The 16,927-nt window shown below is 42.8% G+C and overlaps 1 protein-coding gene across 1 annotated transcript in view; it reads right to left on the reverse strand.

The window, feature by feature from the left end:
* PDE8B (phosphodiesterase 8B) overlaps positions 1 to 16,927 on the reverse strand; it is a 1,129,923-nt gene that overhangs the window by 41,934 nt on the left and 1,071,062 nt on the right. Inside the window, exon 20 of the mRNA XM_086960753.1 lies at positions 6,104 to 6,239. Coding sequence (XP_086816879.1) covers positions 6,104 to 6,239 — 136 coding nt within the window. The remainder of the gene's footprint in view (positions 1 to 6,103; positions 6,240 to 16,927) is intronic.

Below are 16,927 nucleotides of genomic sequence, written 5' to 3' on the forward strand. Positions count from 1 at the left end.
CACACCTTGGCAGAGTGGCGTGTGCATTCCCTAATCCCCATAAAGTCATATGCCACATGAAGTAAGAAACACAGAGCAAACCAGTACACAGCACACACACCATTCATGCGCCCCTCATGCAAGACATCTAGAAACCTTACTCACTGGCCACCATTATGTCAATTCAAGGTAGAGGCCCCCCTGCATTTGTTATCAAGGGCTTTATTTATGATTCCACAGACAAGGACCACGTTATTTTTCCAAAAAAGAATCCACTCAAGTACTTTATGATATATATAAGAAATGTATAAAAAAGAACCTGTTCAGATGGTTTGTACTTTGAGACAGTCCTCAGACCGGCTTCTGTAACTGTGCTTCTGGCCGAAGTGTTTAATTAAACCATCTATTTCTGCTTTGCCAAACGTGTCTTATCTTTTCTTTTTTCAGGGTACATTCACAATCGAGCAACATAACAATGAGCCTCCATGGAATTATCATGAAACTCAAGTAAATCACAAGTTCAATAGTAACTCAATATTTCCTTCTCTAAACTGTTATTTTACCATCGATATTGCAGTAGTTTACATTCTTATAAAGCATATTACGGTATAAACAATTTCAGAAATTTAGGAGGACAAAGAGAATTTCTTACTGCATGTTCATCCTATAGTTGAAATTAGTTCTCAGACTTTTCATTTACCCTTATTGCATTCACTTCTTTCCTGAAAATGTATTGTTGTAAATCTGCATTTAACCTGAACGTTATCAGCGACATAGGGCTGCTAAGGTTTTTTAAATCAATCACAAGATGATGGACAGTGCGCTGAAACGTTTAAGACACTCAAACCCAGTCACAGATCTGGATTGAATCCATCATCGTTCTTTAGCTCACTTCGCTAAAGTACTTCAGACCCGGCCATATGCAAATCAGTCATGACCCTGTTCCTCATGGGAACAGTCCAGCCCGACTGCCAAACCAGGTCTTCTCTGATTGGAACCAAGTATCTTGCGACCAGTTTCAGGGTAACACCTCTCAGCCGGGCTAGCTTAAACCCAGTTGCAAAGTGAGCAAGGGACCCACATCTGGGTATAACCTGCCACTTTAGGGCAAACAAAGCTAACACAAGGAGATGATGGACGGAGCGTGGAAATTTTTCAGACACTCTCTCCCAGTCACAGATCTAGGTTGAATCCATCATCGTTCTTTAGCTTACTATGCCACCCTAGTTCAGACCCAACCATATGAAAATAAGTCATGACCCTGTTGCTCATGGGAACTGTCCAGCTCGACTGCCAAGTCAGGTCTTCCCTGGATCGGAAACCAGCATCCTGGGACCAGTTTCAGCGTAACACCCCTCATTACCAGGCTGCCTTAAATCCAGTGGCAAAGTGAGCAAGGGACCCACGTCTGGGCATACCCTGTCAACTTAGGGCGAACAAAGCAAACACAAGCAGATGATGGACGGAGGTTTGAAACTTTTCAGGCCCCCATTTACAGATCTGGGTTTTATTTGTTAGAACATCCTGCCCTCTTGTGGTTGAATAGCCTTATAGCCCTCAGTAGCTGGGCTATACTGGCCTCAAAGTCCCGCTTTCTTGTTAAAGGCCCTCGTCTGAGGTGAACGCTGCAGAGGGCCTTTAATGCCCAGTATAGCCTGCTACGGTGGGCTATATTACAAGAGCGACACTACAATGGACGGTCTAACATCCAGCATTCCAGAGCTAAACAGCATGTAGTCAAACCCAATTATTTCTGCAGCTGGGACAGTGAGATGAACCCAGCATTCAGTGATCTAATATCGGTGGCAAATCTGTTAGCCAAAATCTTCTTCTTTATGGGTGAAACATTGTGCAGATACTTTGATAATTGGTGAAGCTTCTTGGTTTTTATGCCTCTCAAAGATACGAAGTATAAAAGTCTCTTAAGTCTAAATTCTCTGATTTATGGGACGTTAACATGATTCATTTTTGTCCTTACCTGGTGAGTTATCCCACAAGCACATTTTGGCAATTGCTTCATATCCATACACCTAATTTTAAATTCTGTTTTAGACAGCACTTAATAGAGAATGTTTCCTAGTGCTTCCAATCTTAAAAGGAAAATTTGGTACCAGGAGATGCATGCAGGGTGACCAGGGTCACAAAATAGAGTCAGGTAAGGACAAGCTAGGATTTTAAGCCAAGATTTTTGGTTCTCGTCATCCACTTAGCCATTAGAAGAGCCTCCTGCAAGTAGGCCTTTTCAAAGGCTTGCAGGTGTACGTGACCATGAAAGCAGATCTCAGATCACCAACTTGCTTTTTCTTGTTCACAGCAGCTGTGATTTTACTGTGATTTCCAATGGTTAACTAGCTTGACAGATTAAAGTGTTCCTTGTTTTGGGGCTCACTGTGCCAGGGCAGAAATGGTTTTCGCAGCTTTCATTAGTGCTAATATCCTTCCTAATATTTCAGGGTGATGGTGATGCTTCCCATGAGCCTGCATTAAGAATCCTTTTAAAATAAAAGAAGCTTTATCTGATTTATTTTGAAGGGAGCATTTCTCCTACGTTAAACCATGTTCATATCCCATTGCCTTCCCCCGTTTTCAGCATTTCTAATGATTCTATCTGATGGGTTATAGATTGCAGCAGCCTAGTTGCGGCCATTTCTTCTGAGTTATCTAATTCAGAAGCACTTATTACAATCCGGTTGGACACTGAGCCCAGTGTTATATTCCAGGCTTCACTCAGTGTTTATCAACCAAGGATCGCCACAAGCATAGAAGAATTATTCAAGGGCCATCTGATTTCCAATATCTGCTTCCAGTTTTCTTCAGAACATCAGAAAAGGTTTCTGCACAGCGCTTGTGATTTATAATGTTAATATTAATAATTATAATTATTAACGTAACTTTTATACCTTTCTTTCTGAAACCTGAACACACACAATTAATGTGCTTCAGCTCATTAACAATATATGGGGTTATTTCTCTTTTTAATTTGGGTTGCATAGTGCCCATTACGATATGAGTGGTTGGAAGCCACTGCATCTCCCTGCCTACGGCACAAAATCCACCCTGCGCTGAGGCCGGCAGTGTGTGGGCCAGACACCAGTGTCTGTGGCTGTAGGCTTGCCTCTACCCTACCCACACCCGGTTCAATCCCGCTCCTGAGATGACTGGTCACGTTCTAGAGGTTATAAGTAATGTGCTTCCACCCGTCACTTCCAGAGGGCAGGTTTCCACATTCACCCTACACCCATCCATCACAGGTGTCACATGTCACGTGACCCTTTCTATAAAAACGGCTGGGCGCACGTGCCCTGTGCCAGATTCAGATATCCTACCACTCGCTGTGTGTCATTGCTTTATGTACATGGGGACCTAGAGCCCGACGTTTATACAAGTTACATACCCAAAGACAGGCGTGCATCCAGATGTAACATTAGGTCAGGGGCAGGAGGAGTCTGTAAAGATGACAGTAGCAAGTAGAAACTCAGGACTGTCAGAACCCTGCCCTGATGTGTCTCCATGGGGAAATCAGACAGGCTCTGCCTCTGCTGTCCCTCGGTCAGCGGGGCGCCATCTGGTAGAGGGTGTTCATAAATGTTGTGGTAAAGAGCCAGGGAGTCTGCCTCGTGGTAGCCCTACTACCAGTAGGGATCCCTCCTGCTGTTTGGTGCTGGTGGCTAGTACAAATAGAGAGGAGCCAACACACTCTAGTGGTACCTCAGCGCTACTACAACCCAATAATCTTGTTGTGCACGTATTTTACTCACCCACTACTCACCCACTAGTCATGCCATTAACAGATTGCGGAGCACTAAACGTAGGGAGAGCTGTGGCTCCGCAGCACCGTATATGATTTACAGTCAGAATAGAAAAGGCAAAGGCACACTGCATACGCCCTAATCATCTGTCCATCTGTTCCAAGCACCTTCACCTTTGACTCTTATTTAAAAAGCCTTCCTTTTCCAACATGACAACACCAGCACTGACAGAAACAGGTCAGTGGTATGAGCCCTGCACAAACAAGTAAACACCAGGGTTTAGAAACAACTGCATCAGAAGTGCTCAGAAAATAGTGAAATCTGCCAAATATATCATTATGGTTGTTCATAAAGAGATGTACCGGGGTAACAAGGCTCTTTAAGACTCCACTCCAGGTGTAATGGGCACAAGGTGCACATTAGATCTTTAACTGAAGCACTGAACTAGTCCATAAAGTCTTCAGCATTTTACTACATGCATTACCTTGGCTTCAGTGCATCGACAGCAACATATAGTAGAGCTCTGTTTCAAGTGAATGCAAAGATCTTATTCTCCTCCAGAACATACCTGGAAAGCTGCATCAGGAGCACTGCAGGGGCTGTATTACAGAAAGTGCCCCAGGGGCACAATAGGTATTTGTGCCCGCTTTGCGCGCCCGCAGGGCACTTTGGTATTACAAAAGGGACCACAGACACTTGTGCAGCCGCTTCTGTAATACCGATAATGCTGGTGCACATAAAACGACAGTGCTTCCCTCTGGGTGCCTTCCCCATGCAAATGAGGGAATTCCTTTGCCTCTGCACCCGCACCATATTACAGATGCAGGTGCCGAGGCAAAGAAACTCTCACGAGGCGCACTGACAGTGTGCCACCTATAAGGTGGCGCACTGTCAGAGCGCCCCCTGAGAGCAGCCCTCTGGAGGGAGAAAAGGGGGTCCTATGAACCCCTCCAGACATCCCCTTGCAGGCAGTTGCAGTCACTGACTGCACTCACTTTTAAGGGGATCTCTGATCCCCTTCAAGAGTGCAGACGGGTGCCGCCTCCATTGTGAAAACACGGAGCGGATGAAAAGCAGCCGCTCCATTTTTTCGGCAGTGCGAGTTGACAGCTGCCCTGGGGCACCGCATGCATGGTAATAGGGCGCATTTTCATTGTTTGCCCTGGGCGCACCTTTTAGAAGGTGTGCCCAGCACAAACAATAAAAATGCGCGTTGTCTGTAATGCGGCCCCAGGTGTACTACTGAGAATGCCATATCACACCTCTGCAAGCTCCCTTTCTCCTGTGTGAAAAGCTACACATTGTAGATTTAAAAACACGGGGAAAGAGGACCACTGTGCAAATGCATAGTTTTGTTTCCTTTTTTTTCCTCCACTGGGCAAACTTTTTTTTCCTGTAGAGAAAGCCCTTCCCTACACCCCCACCTATCTGAAGGTGATTCATTCTCTGTCACATATGGCAATACGTCTTGAGGTATGTAATATGTGAGGTCATAAGCAGTGCAGGGCAACAGCGCAAGTTACAGTCAGGTTAGGTCAGTAAACCATAACTGATAAATTTTTGTGTTTTTTTGTTTAAAACAATAACCTTTATATTATTACAAGAGCTACCTATAACGTCACTTTAACCTTTTATAAGTTAATTTTAAAGTTTTTTATGTAAAATAAGATCTTATTTCCATAATTAACAATAACGTTACTTTAAGCTTTGTTTTTTTTCCAGTGACAATATTTACCTAACTCCACCACTGAGCATAATTTTTGACCGTGGACAGTAGGGGATTGGAAGCATGGCCTCGCCCGGGGCCCAAATCGCCGTGGGCGTTCAACCCTCTGCACATGCGGCTGCAGCCAGCCCCCCCAACCACGTACGGCTGCAAGGACACAAAATCCACACAAATTGACTGCTAGTGCCATGCATTTGAATCAGGTGCCATTATCCGGAAGCTACCGCATTCAGAAAGTAAAGAGTACAATCTCCAAGTTAAAAGCTTAGCAGGAAGTATAATGTGAAACTTGGTCAGGCCTACGCTGCGCTTCAAGTGTGGTTAAGAGGGATTTAAAGAACAATACTGGAGATGTAGCCCTTCATGCATACAACGTCCACCCTTGGTTAGTCTGACTCACTTTTAACCCAGGCTGCATTTCACTCCTCTTTAGTGCTGATGATTCGATATAAAAATAGTTGAGAACACTGGAAAAGCCTGATTGTGCGGCTACTAATTGCTGTAAATAAGGTTGTGACCATTGTTCCAAGATTGCTTAAAACATTTTTAGTTGATTGGCTAAGGGGAGCTTTTGTTGACAGAAGGAATCCAAATAAATACTGACACATAATTCAAATGAAACAAAGATTAATTTCACCGTCATTCTTACATTTGAGTTAGATTCTTCTGCGGCAATCGGCTTGTTGATGCTGTTCACAAACTTGTTCACATGCTCAAAATGCTTTGTCATCTCAGTGGCCAACACCATATCAATGATAGACTGGCGTAGTGTTCGATACTGGGTCCTTTTGAAACAAAAACAGGAAAATTAGCTCTGAAAAGTAACATCCGCATTTAACAGTACATATTTCAATAAATGGCTTCCATCCAATATAAATTGTGCCAAATATATAAGAACGTATTAGATAGTAAAGTAATCACCGTACAAAGGAAACATATTAAAAAATAATTATGCTGCCAATAATTGCACATCTTTCTATCATATAGGAAACCTAAATTGCCTGCCATGCTATGATATTAAACAGTAATAAGTGAAACTGTCAAGTTGTATAGTAGCAGTGAAATATATTGTTTGAAACCGTAGTAAATAAAAAAGAACAACAAAGTCATATAATATTGCATATTTGATAAAAATGAATATAACGTTTTCAGATCTTTTAGACCCATTACAAATCTTTCAATTGCACACGTTACATCCAGAAATTGCATAGCAAATAAACACCATATTTTATACTAATGACTCTTTATCCTATATTTAAGCACAACTTAAAAAAAACAATGCCTTTGAAATAAAGATGTAAACAATCTAATATAAGTAAACGTGTACAGCAGTCCCCCAAAACACAACTGCAGATGTCATTGTCATTACCTTCTGGAAAGAATTGCAAACCCTCTGAGTGGGGGGTATAGTGGATTTAGACCTATTCTGAATCTTAATATTTCACTTCACATTGCTGGATTCTGATGATCTGTTACTTACAGATAAACTGATAATTCCTGCCATAAGGCTCTCAAACACACCATTGATCTCTTCAAGACCAGATAAGTAAGTCCTCTTACTCAAGCTTCCACTTGACCCTGATCGTGCAATTTCTTCAACAATAATTTAAAGGGGTGTATATATTAAAATCACTGAAATTTAAATATCTTGCAATCACAGGCAACTGGACTTCATCTCTACAATAGCTAGACAGGTTTGACTGGTGTGAAATGTCCTGCTTATAACATAAATGTGAACTATAGATAACAACTGTACAATTCTAGAACTTCGGGTTGGCTTCCACCCTTACAGATTGTACCATGGCACATTTAAAAACTCTCCAGGCAGTGACCATCCACCTTTCCCCAATCTGATTTCCCACTCAAAGATACGATTGCTGCCCCATTGAACACCCATAGTAGTAATATGGCTTCATTAGCTGTAGGAACCGACTTTAGAGAAAGACTACCAAAATCTCTCCTAAATGTGTTTAACCCACCCGATTCTTGCTGATGCAGAAGATTTTACAGTCTTGGGGATCTTCCAATTTAATTTATTGTTAAAAATCATTCTTAGATATTTATGCCCTCACTTTTATCTCACCAATTGATCATGTGAAAGATCTGCATTTAACAACATTTGAATTTAATCCATATTAATAATCAATGAGTTTAATTCACAATATTTGTTACATGCAATTATTTTTCTTTGTAGTCCGGATTGTGTCAGGCCCATTATTAGCAAATCATTAGCGTAAAGTAGGCAAATACATGATGGCATCCAAGCCTGGATGAAAATGAATGTGTCTTTAAAACGGACACCAGAAGGTCTACTAGATAAAATGCAATAGTGACATAGACAGTTCTTTACTGGAATGTTTCTATATAAAGGAATCACGTATATGTTAATGTTAATGTTAATAGTGTCTTATAGAGCGCACGTACACCATAAGGTTTCATGGCGCTGAGTTAAGTGTCAAGTGTGTACCGGGGCCGCAGAGGACTATACGTGGGCCTGTGTAAATAACCACGTTTTTAGCAATCTTCTAAAATCTAGGAGTTTGTTGCAGGACCGGATCTCCAAAGGGAGGAAGTTCCAGAGTCTAGGTGCCAGAGTCGCAAACCTGCGGCCTCCTTGGCGGTGAAGTTTGAAGGAGGGGTTGGTCAAGAGGTGGTGGTTGGCAGAGCGAAGGTTACGGGAGGGGACGTATCTGGCCAGGAGGCTGCTGATAATTTGGGGGCTATGGCCGTGAACAGATTTAAAAATAATACAGGCCGTCTTGAAGGTGATCCGTTGGGGGATGGGGAGCCAGTGGAGATTTTTCAACAGAGGCCTGGCAGACTGCCAGCGTGGTTGCCGATGGATCAGTCTGGCTGCCTGATTCTGTGCCAATTGGATACGCTTGGTAAGGCAGAGTGGAAGGCCTAAGTAGATGGAATTAGCGTAGTCCAAATGAGATAGTGCCAGGGCAATTACCGCTTGGATTAGGGCTGATTGCGTAAGCATCTGACTAATCTTCCTGAGTTTACGGAGCTGAAAGAAACATGAGGACACAACCACACCAATTTGGGCTTCTAGGGAGAGATCCTTGTCGATGATAAGTCCTAGTCTTTTAGCAGAGGGAGAGGGGGTCGGGGCAGGGACTAGTTCTGGGGGCCAATAGTGGGGGCCCCAGAGTGTCTGACCTTTGCCGAAGAGAACTAGCTCGGTTTTCCCGGGGTTAAGTTTTAGATGGTTGAGATCCATCCATTGCGGATGTGGAGAAGGGTCCGGTGGAACTCCTGAATTAAATCAGGGGAATTATCTATAGTGAGGGTCAATTGGAGGTCATCAGCGTAGTTAAACGTGGTGGCTTTGAATTCCCTCAGGGATCGAATCAAGGTAGAAAGGTACAAATTAAACAAAAGGGGGGACAGTGATGATCCCTGAGGGACCCCACAGGAGATGGGGAGCTTAGATGCGTTGAAGGGAGCTAGGCGGATTGCTTGAGTGCGGTTGCTAAGGAAGGATTTGATCCAGTCAAATGCTGATTTACAGACGCCGGCCTGTTTGACACGGTCCAGAAGAATGGTATGGTCGACCATGTCAAATGCGGCCGACAGGTCCAGAAGGACCAGGGCCTGTGGTATCCCTTTATCGGCATTTCCTCGGAGTGCGTCCATGACTGCGGTGATACCTCTCAGTGGAATGTGCAGGGCGGAACCCAGCATGCTGAGGGTCAAGGTAGTTAGACTGTTCTATGAAGTTGGACAGATAATCAGTAACCTGTGCCTCAAGGACTTTGGCCAGATAGGGGAGAAGAGAGATCGGCCTATAGTTTGAGGGGTTTGCAGGGTCTGTACCTGGCTTTTTGAGGAGGGGGACAACAACCGCCTCCTTAAAGGCAATAGAGACCCTTCCCTGGGAGAGTGATTCATTGAGGAGGGACAGAATAGAAAGCGGGAGGGCCGAGATGGTATCTTTTAAGATATACGGCGGGCAACAGTCCCTGGGAGAGACGGATTTCACCCTCACTAGTAGGGCCTGTAATGAATGGATATCAATGGGTGGAAAGTGATCAAGAGTGTGGGCACTACAAACTACGGTAAGGGGAGCCGTCATGGGGTCAGTAACTGGGATACTGGCTTTGATGGTGGCAATCTTATCTAAAAAGTAGTTATTGAGAGAATCAAACAGTTGTTGGGTGGGCGCAATTTTGGGAAGAGTTCTCTCGGAATTAGAAGCTCGTTGACTATGGAAAAGATGTCTTTAGATTTGTTATTTGATTTCTCGATTTTTTCCGAGAAGTAGGTGGCTTTAGCTGAAATGATGGCCATTTTATAGTCTGAGCGGGCCGCTAGATATGCAAGTTTAGCATCTGGGGCATAGGCCTGCCTCCATTTCCGCTCTTTCTGGCGGGAATCTAGTTTCCGAGCCCTGAGATCTTAGGAGAACCATCTTTGGGCGTCCAAGCGCCGGGCGATTTTTAGTTTTTTAAGAGGAGCATGGATGTTACTAGCTACTAATAGCCAGTTCGAAATGTTAGCTTCGGCTAAGTCCACATCCAGAGTATCTTCAGGGATGGAGTGGGCTAGACTATCCAAGAAGGCAGGGGTGTCGAGGGCGGTCCATTTCCTGACCAGGCCCCCTTTGGGCGCCGGTGGCTTACTTTTTGTAGAGCTAGAGTTGGAGAAGTTTATTGGATGGTGGTTCGACCAGATGCAAAGGGAAATGTTGAGCATAGATACTGTAAGGTTAGCGGACCAAACTTACTTACTTACGGACTTAGCTCAATCCTCGCTCAGTTGCACTAACAGTAACCCTCGGGGACAAGAGGTCATCCTGGCATAAGTCTTCCTGATTAGGGCTTAAGCAGAAATTTAAATTACCCACTATCATAACCAAGGTTGTTAGAAACATAGTACATACATCTCTCGTCATCACTAAAATGATTTTGTTGATTCTTATTAAATGACCTACCACCTAATATACAATCAAATGCACAATTAAAGCAGCAATACAATACAAATCAGCCTTGCATGCCGATATGCAATCGCAATTTGGGAGTACTTGCTTTATACCTCTTGATATCATTGTAGATATTAGGGTTAGTAAAGCACCTCAAAGGTGCCCGGTACCTTTAGTTTTCGCTAGGAGATACTTTTGAGGAAATCTTTCAACTACAGGTTTCTCTCTAGACAATCTTGTGTTCTAGGAACTAATAACATCATTACATTTTAACTCTTTATTTATAAAATTTGAATTAATCATTGTATCTAATCCATAAACATTCCAGAAGAAAAACAACCAGTTGCAGGGAGAATGTTTTCCACATTGATATAACTAATCCTAGTGCTATGTTTCTTCTAAACGAAACGTATACAAGCATAACAGTTGTTCATCTGTAGATCTATATTTTGCATTTCACTCCTATTTAGTGGTAACTTTTTTTAAGCTTCCTCTATTAAACCCAACAGATATCTTTTGCAGCTCCCAAATTTCTTCATTCACACATAAATTAACTTGATTATTGCTCAAAACAGCACGGTTATTTAAGAATGGCTGAACGTACAAATGCTCCATTTATTTTATTGGAACTATTTAAGTCCTTAGAGAGTTTGCCTCTACTAAGCATTCCTTATTAATATTTTTCTTTTTCCAAAAATATGAAGTGTAATATCTTTTTAACTTCCTTCCTGTCTTTATCCTGTACAAAGTCAACCTGTTGTATATCATTTGAGAATGTTGTTTTAAGTGAGGATCAGTTTTGAATTACCTGTAATAGAATTAAATAATTTAAAGGCTTCCACGTTTTGCATTTCTTTCCTGGTCTTAACAGGTTGACATGTAAGAGCAGACAACACATTCTTTTTTCTCTAAACAAGTTATCTCCATCTTCTGTATAGTTTTTTTGTTTAACTTACCTACCCTAATAGGTACACGCTGATACTCCACATAACCAATTTCTACCAACGGTATCTATTTCTCTTTCGTTTGTTCACCCTTTAATGTACCAAAGGTCTGCCGTTCTCATCCCACTAAAATCTAGTTCCTTATCAGACATTAGGGGCAGATTTACAAGCCCCTTGCGCCACTTTTGCGTCACTTTTACCATGGGAAAAGTGACACAAAGGTAGAGCAAGGGGCTTGTAAATAAGTCACCACATTATTTTGACTACCTCATGTTGAATTTATTTTTCAAAAAAATACTTTAGGCCGCCAAGACCTGGAACTCCCTCCCTCCCGACCTGCGCCTGACCCAAGACCACCTCTCCTTCAGGAAGAAGCTGAAGACCTGGCTGTTCGAGCAGTAGCGCAGTATGGTATGTAGCGCGCTTTATAAGTGTCACTGATTGATTGATTGATTGATTGATTGATTGATAGGATGAGCACCATTTTGGCTGGCATTTTACCCTTATCTGTCTCTGAGTATCTTGTTAGTTCAGTTCTAATTTTTCTCAAATATCTGGTGGAGACTTTTCCCTTCTGTATAGTCTCAGTTGCCTCCTTGAGGAAATATGATACTTCGTGACGAGTATATAATTACCTCTCCTTTTGGTATTTTCAATATGTAAACTGTGGTATTCAAACTCATTATTTTCCCCTCATCTAATGGGACATATTTCTGCTCTCCTGGGTATTGAACCTCAAAGGGCCAAACCAACGTTGATATATAAGCATTTATTTGTTTTAATTCCTCTGCTATGTTCTTAAGTAAATCCTGTTTAACTTCTCATTGCATCATTAGTTGGAACTACAGTTTCACAAATGCCATGTATATTTTCCGCTTGAGGAGAAGAACATCCAACATTGCGGATGACACCATAGCTGATATATCTAAGTTTGAGGGTATTAGCTGGCTTTCATGTCTGTGTTCTCCAATCACAGTCACCTTCTCCTTCCTTCTAGGTTGATTGACTCCTATTTTGTTACTGTATGATATTTGTAGGAATCCCCCCGAACCCCTTCACCAAATTACTTCAGGTGATCTCAAACTCATCATCTATGACGAGGATAGATGAAATTCGAAGTTTTCCATTACAGAGTTTAGAAATAATTGAGATAAAACATTCCCTGAAAAAATAAATGAGTTTGCAGACATTGCCCTATTTTTAGAAACAAATGCAGATGGAATTGGTAAAACATCTTCAATATTTCTTGGCTTAAAATGTTTCCTCACATATTACCTTGTAGAGAAGGCTAAAATTACAGAAGCTGGAAGTTTACCAATGGGTGCATGCCAACTAATTGGGCTATTTATAGCAATGTATAACTCCGACACACTGTGAATTTGCTTTTCACTTATTCCACTGTCTATTGTTAACGGTGACATCTTAAAATCCTCAAAAACAACACACAAACTACGTTGTTAGAATAATAAACATTAAAATATAAAATGTCTTGCTCTTTAGATAAATCAACCAGTTACTAATTCAGCCCAGAAAATTAAAATAACCCCCACTTTGAACTGAAGAGCTGATGTAACCAAGCAAGTGATGCAAGTGATGCAAGTGATGCAAGTGCTCTGAACCCTCCCTAGAACAGCTTCCGTGTCTGTTCCATACATGCATCCACCCCTGCATCCACCTGCTGATATCAACTATTTCACCTTTACATTCTGCCATCCATTCATTCTTTTATCTAACATTCAAATTTCCCCTATTCCATCCATTCACACATCCATCCAATTAGTCATCCATCATTCCACCCATTCATCCACTCTGCTATCCATCCACCCAGTCGTCCACTCTGCTGCCCATCCACTTTTCCATCCTTCAACTCTGGGATCAGTCCATCTAGACACTCTACCACCCATCCATCCCTACACTGTGCCATATCTCCATCCATCCATCCATCTATCCATCAACTCAGCCATACATCCAATATGCCATCCCTCCACTCTTCCACCCTATCCATCAATCCACTTATCCACTCTACCATCCATCCACTCTGCACTCTCCCATTCATCCATCAATGCATCTGCTCTTCCATCTATACATCCATACATTTGTCAACTCTGCAATCCATCCATCCACCCTGCCAAGCATCCATCCATTCTGCCATCCATCCACTCTGGCTTCCGCTCACTCTTCTTTTTACCCACTCAGCCATTCATTTACTCTGCCATCCTTTCACCTGTCCATCACCTATCTATCCATCCCTTTAATCAAACATTATTTCGCCTGTCCATCACGTGTCCATTCACTCCCATTCATCAATACATCCATCCCTTTACTTTTCACCTGTACATCCACCTATCATACACTCATCCTTTACCCACTCATTCATCCACATACTCTTGCATCCACCCACTAATTCAGCCATACTTCCTTTTTTTAACCCTTTCTTCAAATATTCCTTCTTTCTTTATTCTGTTCTATTTACCCAACTGTCGTTTTTCCTTTCTTTTGCTTGCTCTTCTATTGCCTTTGTATTCCAGATTTTCAGCCAGTAGAGGCCCATAAAGAACCTGACTCCTGATTCCTGCTGTAACATCTAAAGCAAGGTGGTGGGGGGGATCCACTGGGGGGGAGGAGAAGCATGATGTCCCTGGTCATGGGTGGGTTATGGCTCTATTGGTGCTCTTGGTCTGATGCTGTACTGTACCTGTTATTAGGGGGTGAAGTGCCTGGAATTAATGTACCTGTCTCATAGCATAGGATTGCTCCATTAAGATAAAAGCTGTATTCTCTCAACCCTGATCTTTGTCAAGGTTAGATGTTGATCTGCCAAATTATCTGTACATTTTTATAAGATTTTGATGGATTTAGGACCAGATCTCTGTACTGGAGTGAATGTTTGCATTGTCCAGCATTCTGTCCTTCAATTGTTTCTTTTGTATATGTCAACCTAAGTGGGAAAGCTGGATTCAAGCTAGCCTGACTGATGAAGGATGATGCTCTGAAACCGGTCCTGGGATGCTTGTTTCCAGTCCGGGCAAGACCTCGCTTGGCAGTTTGGGCTGGACTTTTCCCATAAGGAACAGGATCAAGACTGATTTGCATATGGCTGGGTCCAAACTGGGGTGGTGTGGTGAGCAAAAGAATGACGGATTAAACCCAGATCCTTGTAAGGGGAGGTGAATGTTTGCATTGTCCAGCATTCCGTCCATCAATTGTTTTTTTTGCATATGTCACCCTAAGTTGGAAGGGTATGCCCAGATGTGGGTCCCGTGCTCACTGCATCACTTAATTCAAGCTAACCTGGCTGATGAAGGGTGATGCCCGAAACCGGTCCCAGTATTCTTGTTTCCGGTCTAGGGAGGACCTGGCTTGGCAATTCAGGTTGGACTGTTCCCATGAGGCACAGGGTCAAGACTGATTTGCATATAGCTGTGCCTGAACTGGGGTGTCAAAGTGAGATACAGAACGATGATGGATTCAACCCAGATCTGTGACTGGGGGGTGAGTGTCTGAAAAGTTTCAGTGCTCCGTCCCATAAGGAACAGGACCACCGGCAGACGCGTTCTCTGTGCGGAACATCCTTGCGCACGGCGAACGGGATTAAACGGGTAATTTTCACTTACTGGCTGCAAAGCGTAACGAAGCGTTGCAGCAGCAGGAAGAAATTGAAGGCCATGGACTATCAAGAAAAGGTGAGCAGATCACAAGGGACAGAAACAGTACCTTAGAAAAGGCTAATAACTCTTTGGGTAAATCTATAATGAGGAGACTAAAATCACTTTATTGTCATTCCCAACAGAGCCCATGTTGAGACTGAAATCATACAGACTCACCACGTATTGAATCTAGGTGAGTTTTCTCCCCACAAGCACTGATCATGACTACTAATGGAGACTAGACGAAAGGGGAAGTAATTTTCGCTCCCATTTTTCATTTAGCTCTACTGTATGAAGGAGACACCCGGCTCCTGCTAGAATACCAGCCCCATCATTGAGAGTGATATTAATGGTGCCATTCCCCGTGAGCCCGCCTGGGCTTGCTTAGGTGAGTCTTTACCACTGTGCGTGCCACAATAATGTTTTTGGCACTACACATCCAAACACAAACCTGACCACCAATTTTAATTTCAACAGGCTGTTAATTTCTTGTCCAAGTCCTGATGAAGACCTGCAGTGACCCCCCAATAGTGCAGACCCTGGGTTGAAACGTTGGACCAGTTGAAAGATTCTGCGATGAGACTTATTTATTCAGTCCGCAGAGTTTCTTGAAATATTTGTTTCTCTGGCCATCTCCCCCTTTGTTTTCCCCTCCCCCCAATCACCTTTGTATATATTACACCGTCACTACATCACTGAGCACCAAATGTCACCTTGTTACATGCTACTTGTCACTATGTGTTTTTGACAGCCTTGCAAATGTAACTAGGGTATTTATAAATGAAGCAATTTATAAAAGCTCTTAGAATACCCCATATGGTTTGTGTTTGTATCATAATTAACTTGTCGTTCTATGAATAGACTCTTGAGTAGTCCAGGTACTACTAGAAATAATTCACACCCGACAGAACCAATTGTATTTTATTCCATAAGGAACAGGGTCAAGACTGATTTGCATATGGCTGGGTCCAAACTGGGGTGAATGTTTGCATTGTCCAGCATTGGGTCCATCAATTGTTTCTTTTGTATATGTCACCCTAAGTAGGAAAGGTATGCCCAGACATGGGACCCGTGCTCACTACACCAGTGGATTCAAGCTGGCTGATGAAGGGTGATTCCCTGAAACCGGTCCCAGGATGCTTGTTTCTGGTACAGTGAGGACCTGGCTTGGCAGTTCAGGTTGGACTGTTCCCATAAGGAACAGGGCCAAGGCTGATTTACATCTGGATGGGTCCAAACTGGGGTGGGTGGTATGGATTAAACCCAGATCCTTGCGACTGGGGACGAATGTTTGCGTTGTCCAGCATTCTGTCCATCAATTGTTTCTTTTGCACAAATAGAAGCCGCAAAAAAGAAGAGAAATAAAGCATTTCTTCTCGTTTCGCCATGTTAATTTTGGCGTTGCCTTCTATTTACACAACCCTTGTAAATAGGGGGCGGCGTCAGAATCAATGGGTGTTGCGGAGAAATACCCACTGCAACCCACCTTTGCTCACCACATTCACACTTAGTATAATGTGAAAGAGTTCCTTATTTACAGGCAGTGTTAAGCCAATTTAAGTGGTTTAATGCCGCTTTGTAAATAAGGCAAAAACTCTCTCGTCACAGGAACGTCACAGTGGCATTGCTGTGACAATAGGGGCTTGTAAATATGTAAATATCTGACAAGATTTTCTTTGTCACTTAGAGAATTTCCTCTACCTCAACCCTGAATGAAGAATCAATCGACTGAAGTAGCGTAAACCCTTGTCCTCCCCACAACAAACCTTCCTTTTCCCTCCAGTACTACAAGTAATCGGTCACTTCCATCTTCAAAATTCATGGGCAGCGATTATTCCCTACCTTTGAGCATCATAAAGTGGAAGGCACTGTTCATGCTTTGACCATCCTGGCAGGGGCCCACTATGTAAGACTCTAAACAAGTTAGTCATAGTAAGGGAGGAGATGGGAGTGGA

Source organism: Lissotriton vulgaris, chromosome 3_1, assembly GCF_964263255.1.
Source record: "Lissotriton vulgaris chromosome 3_1, aLisVul1.2, whole genome shotgun sequence".
NCBI lineage: Eukaryota > Metazoa > Chordata > Amphibia > Caudata > Salamandridae > Lissotriton > Lissotriton vulgaris.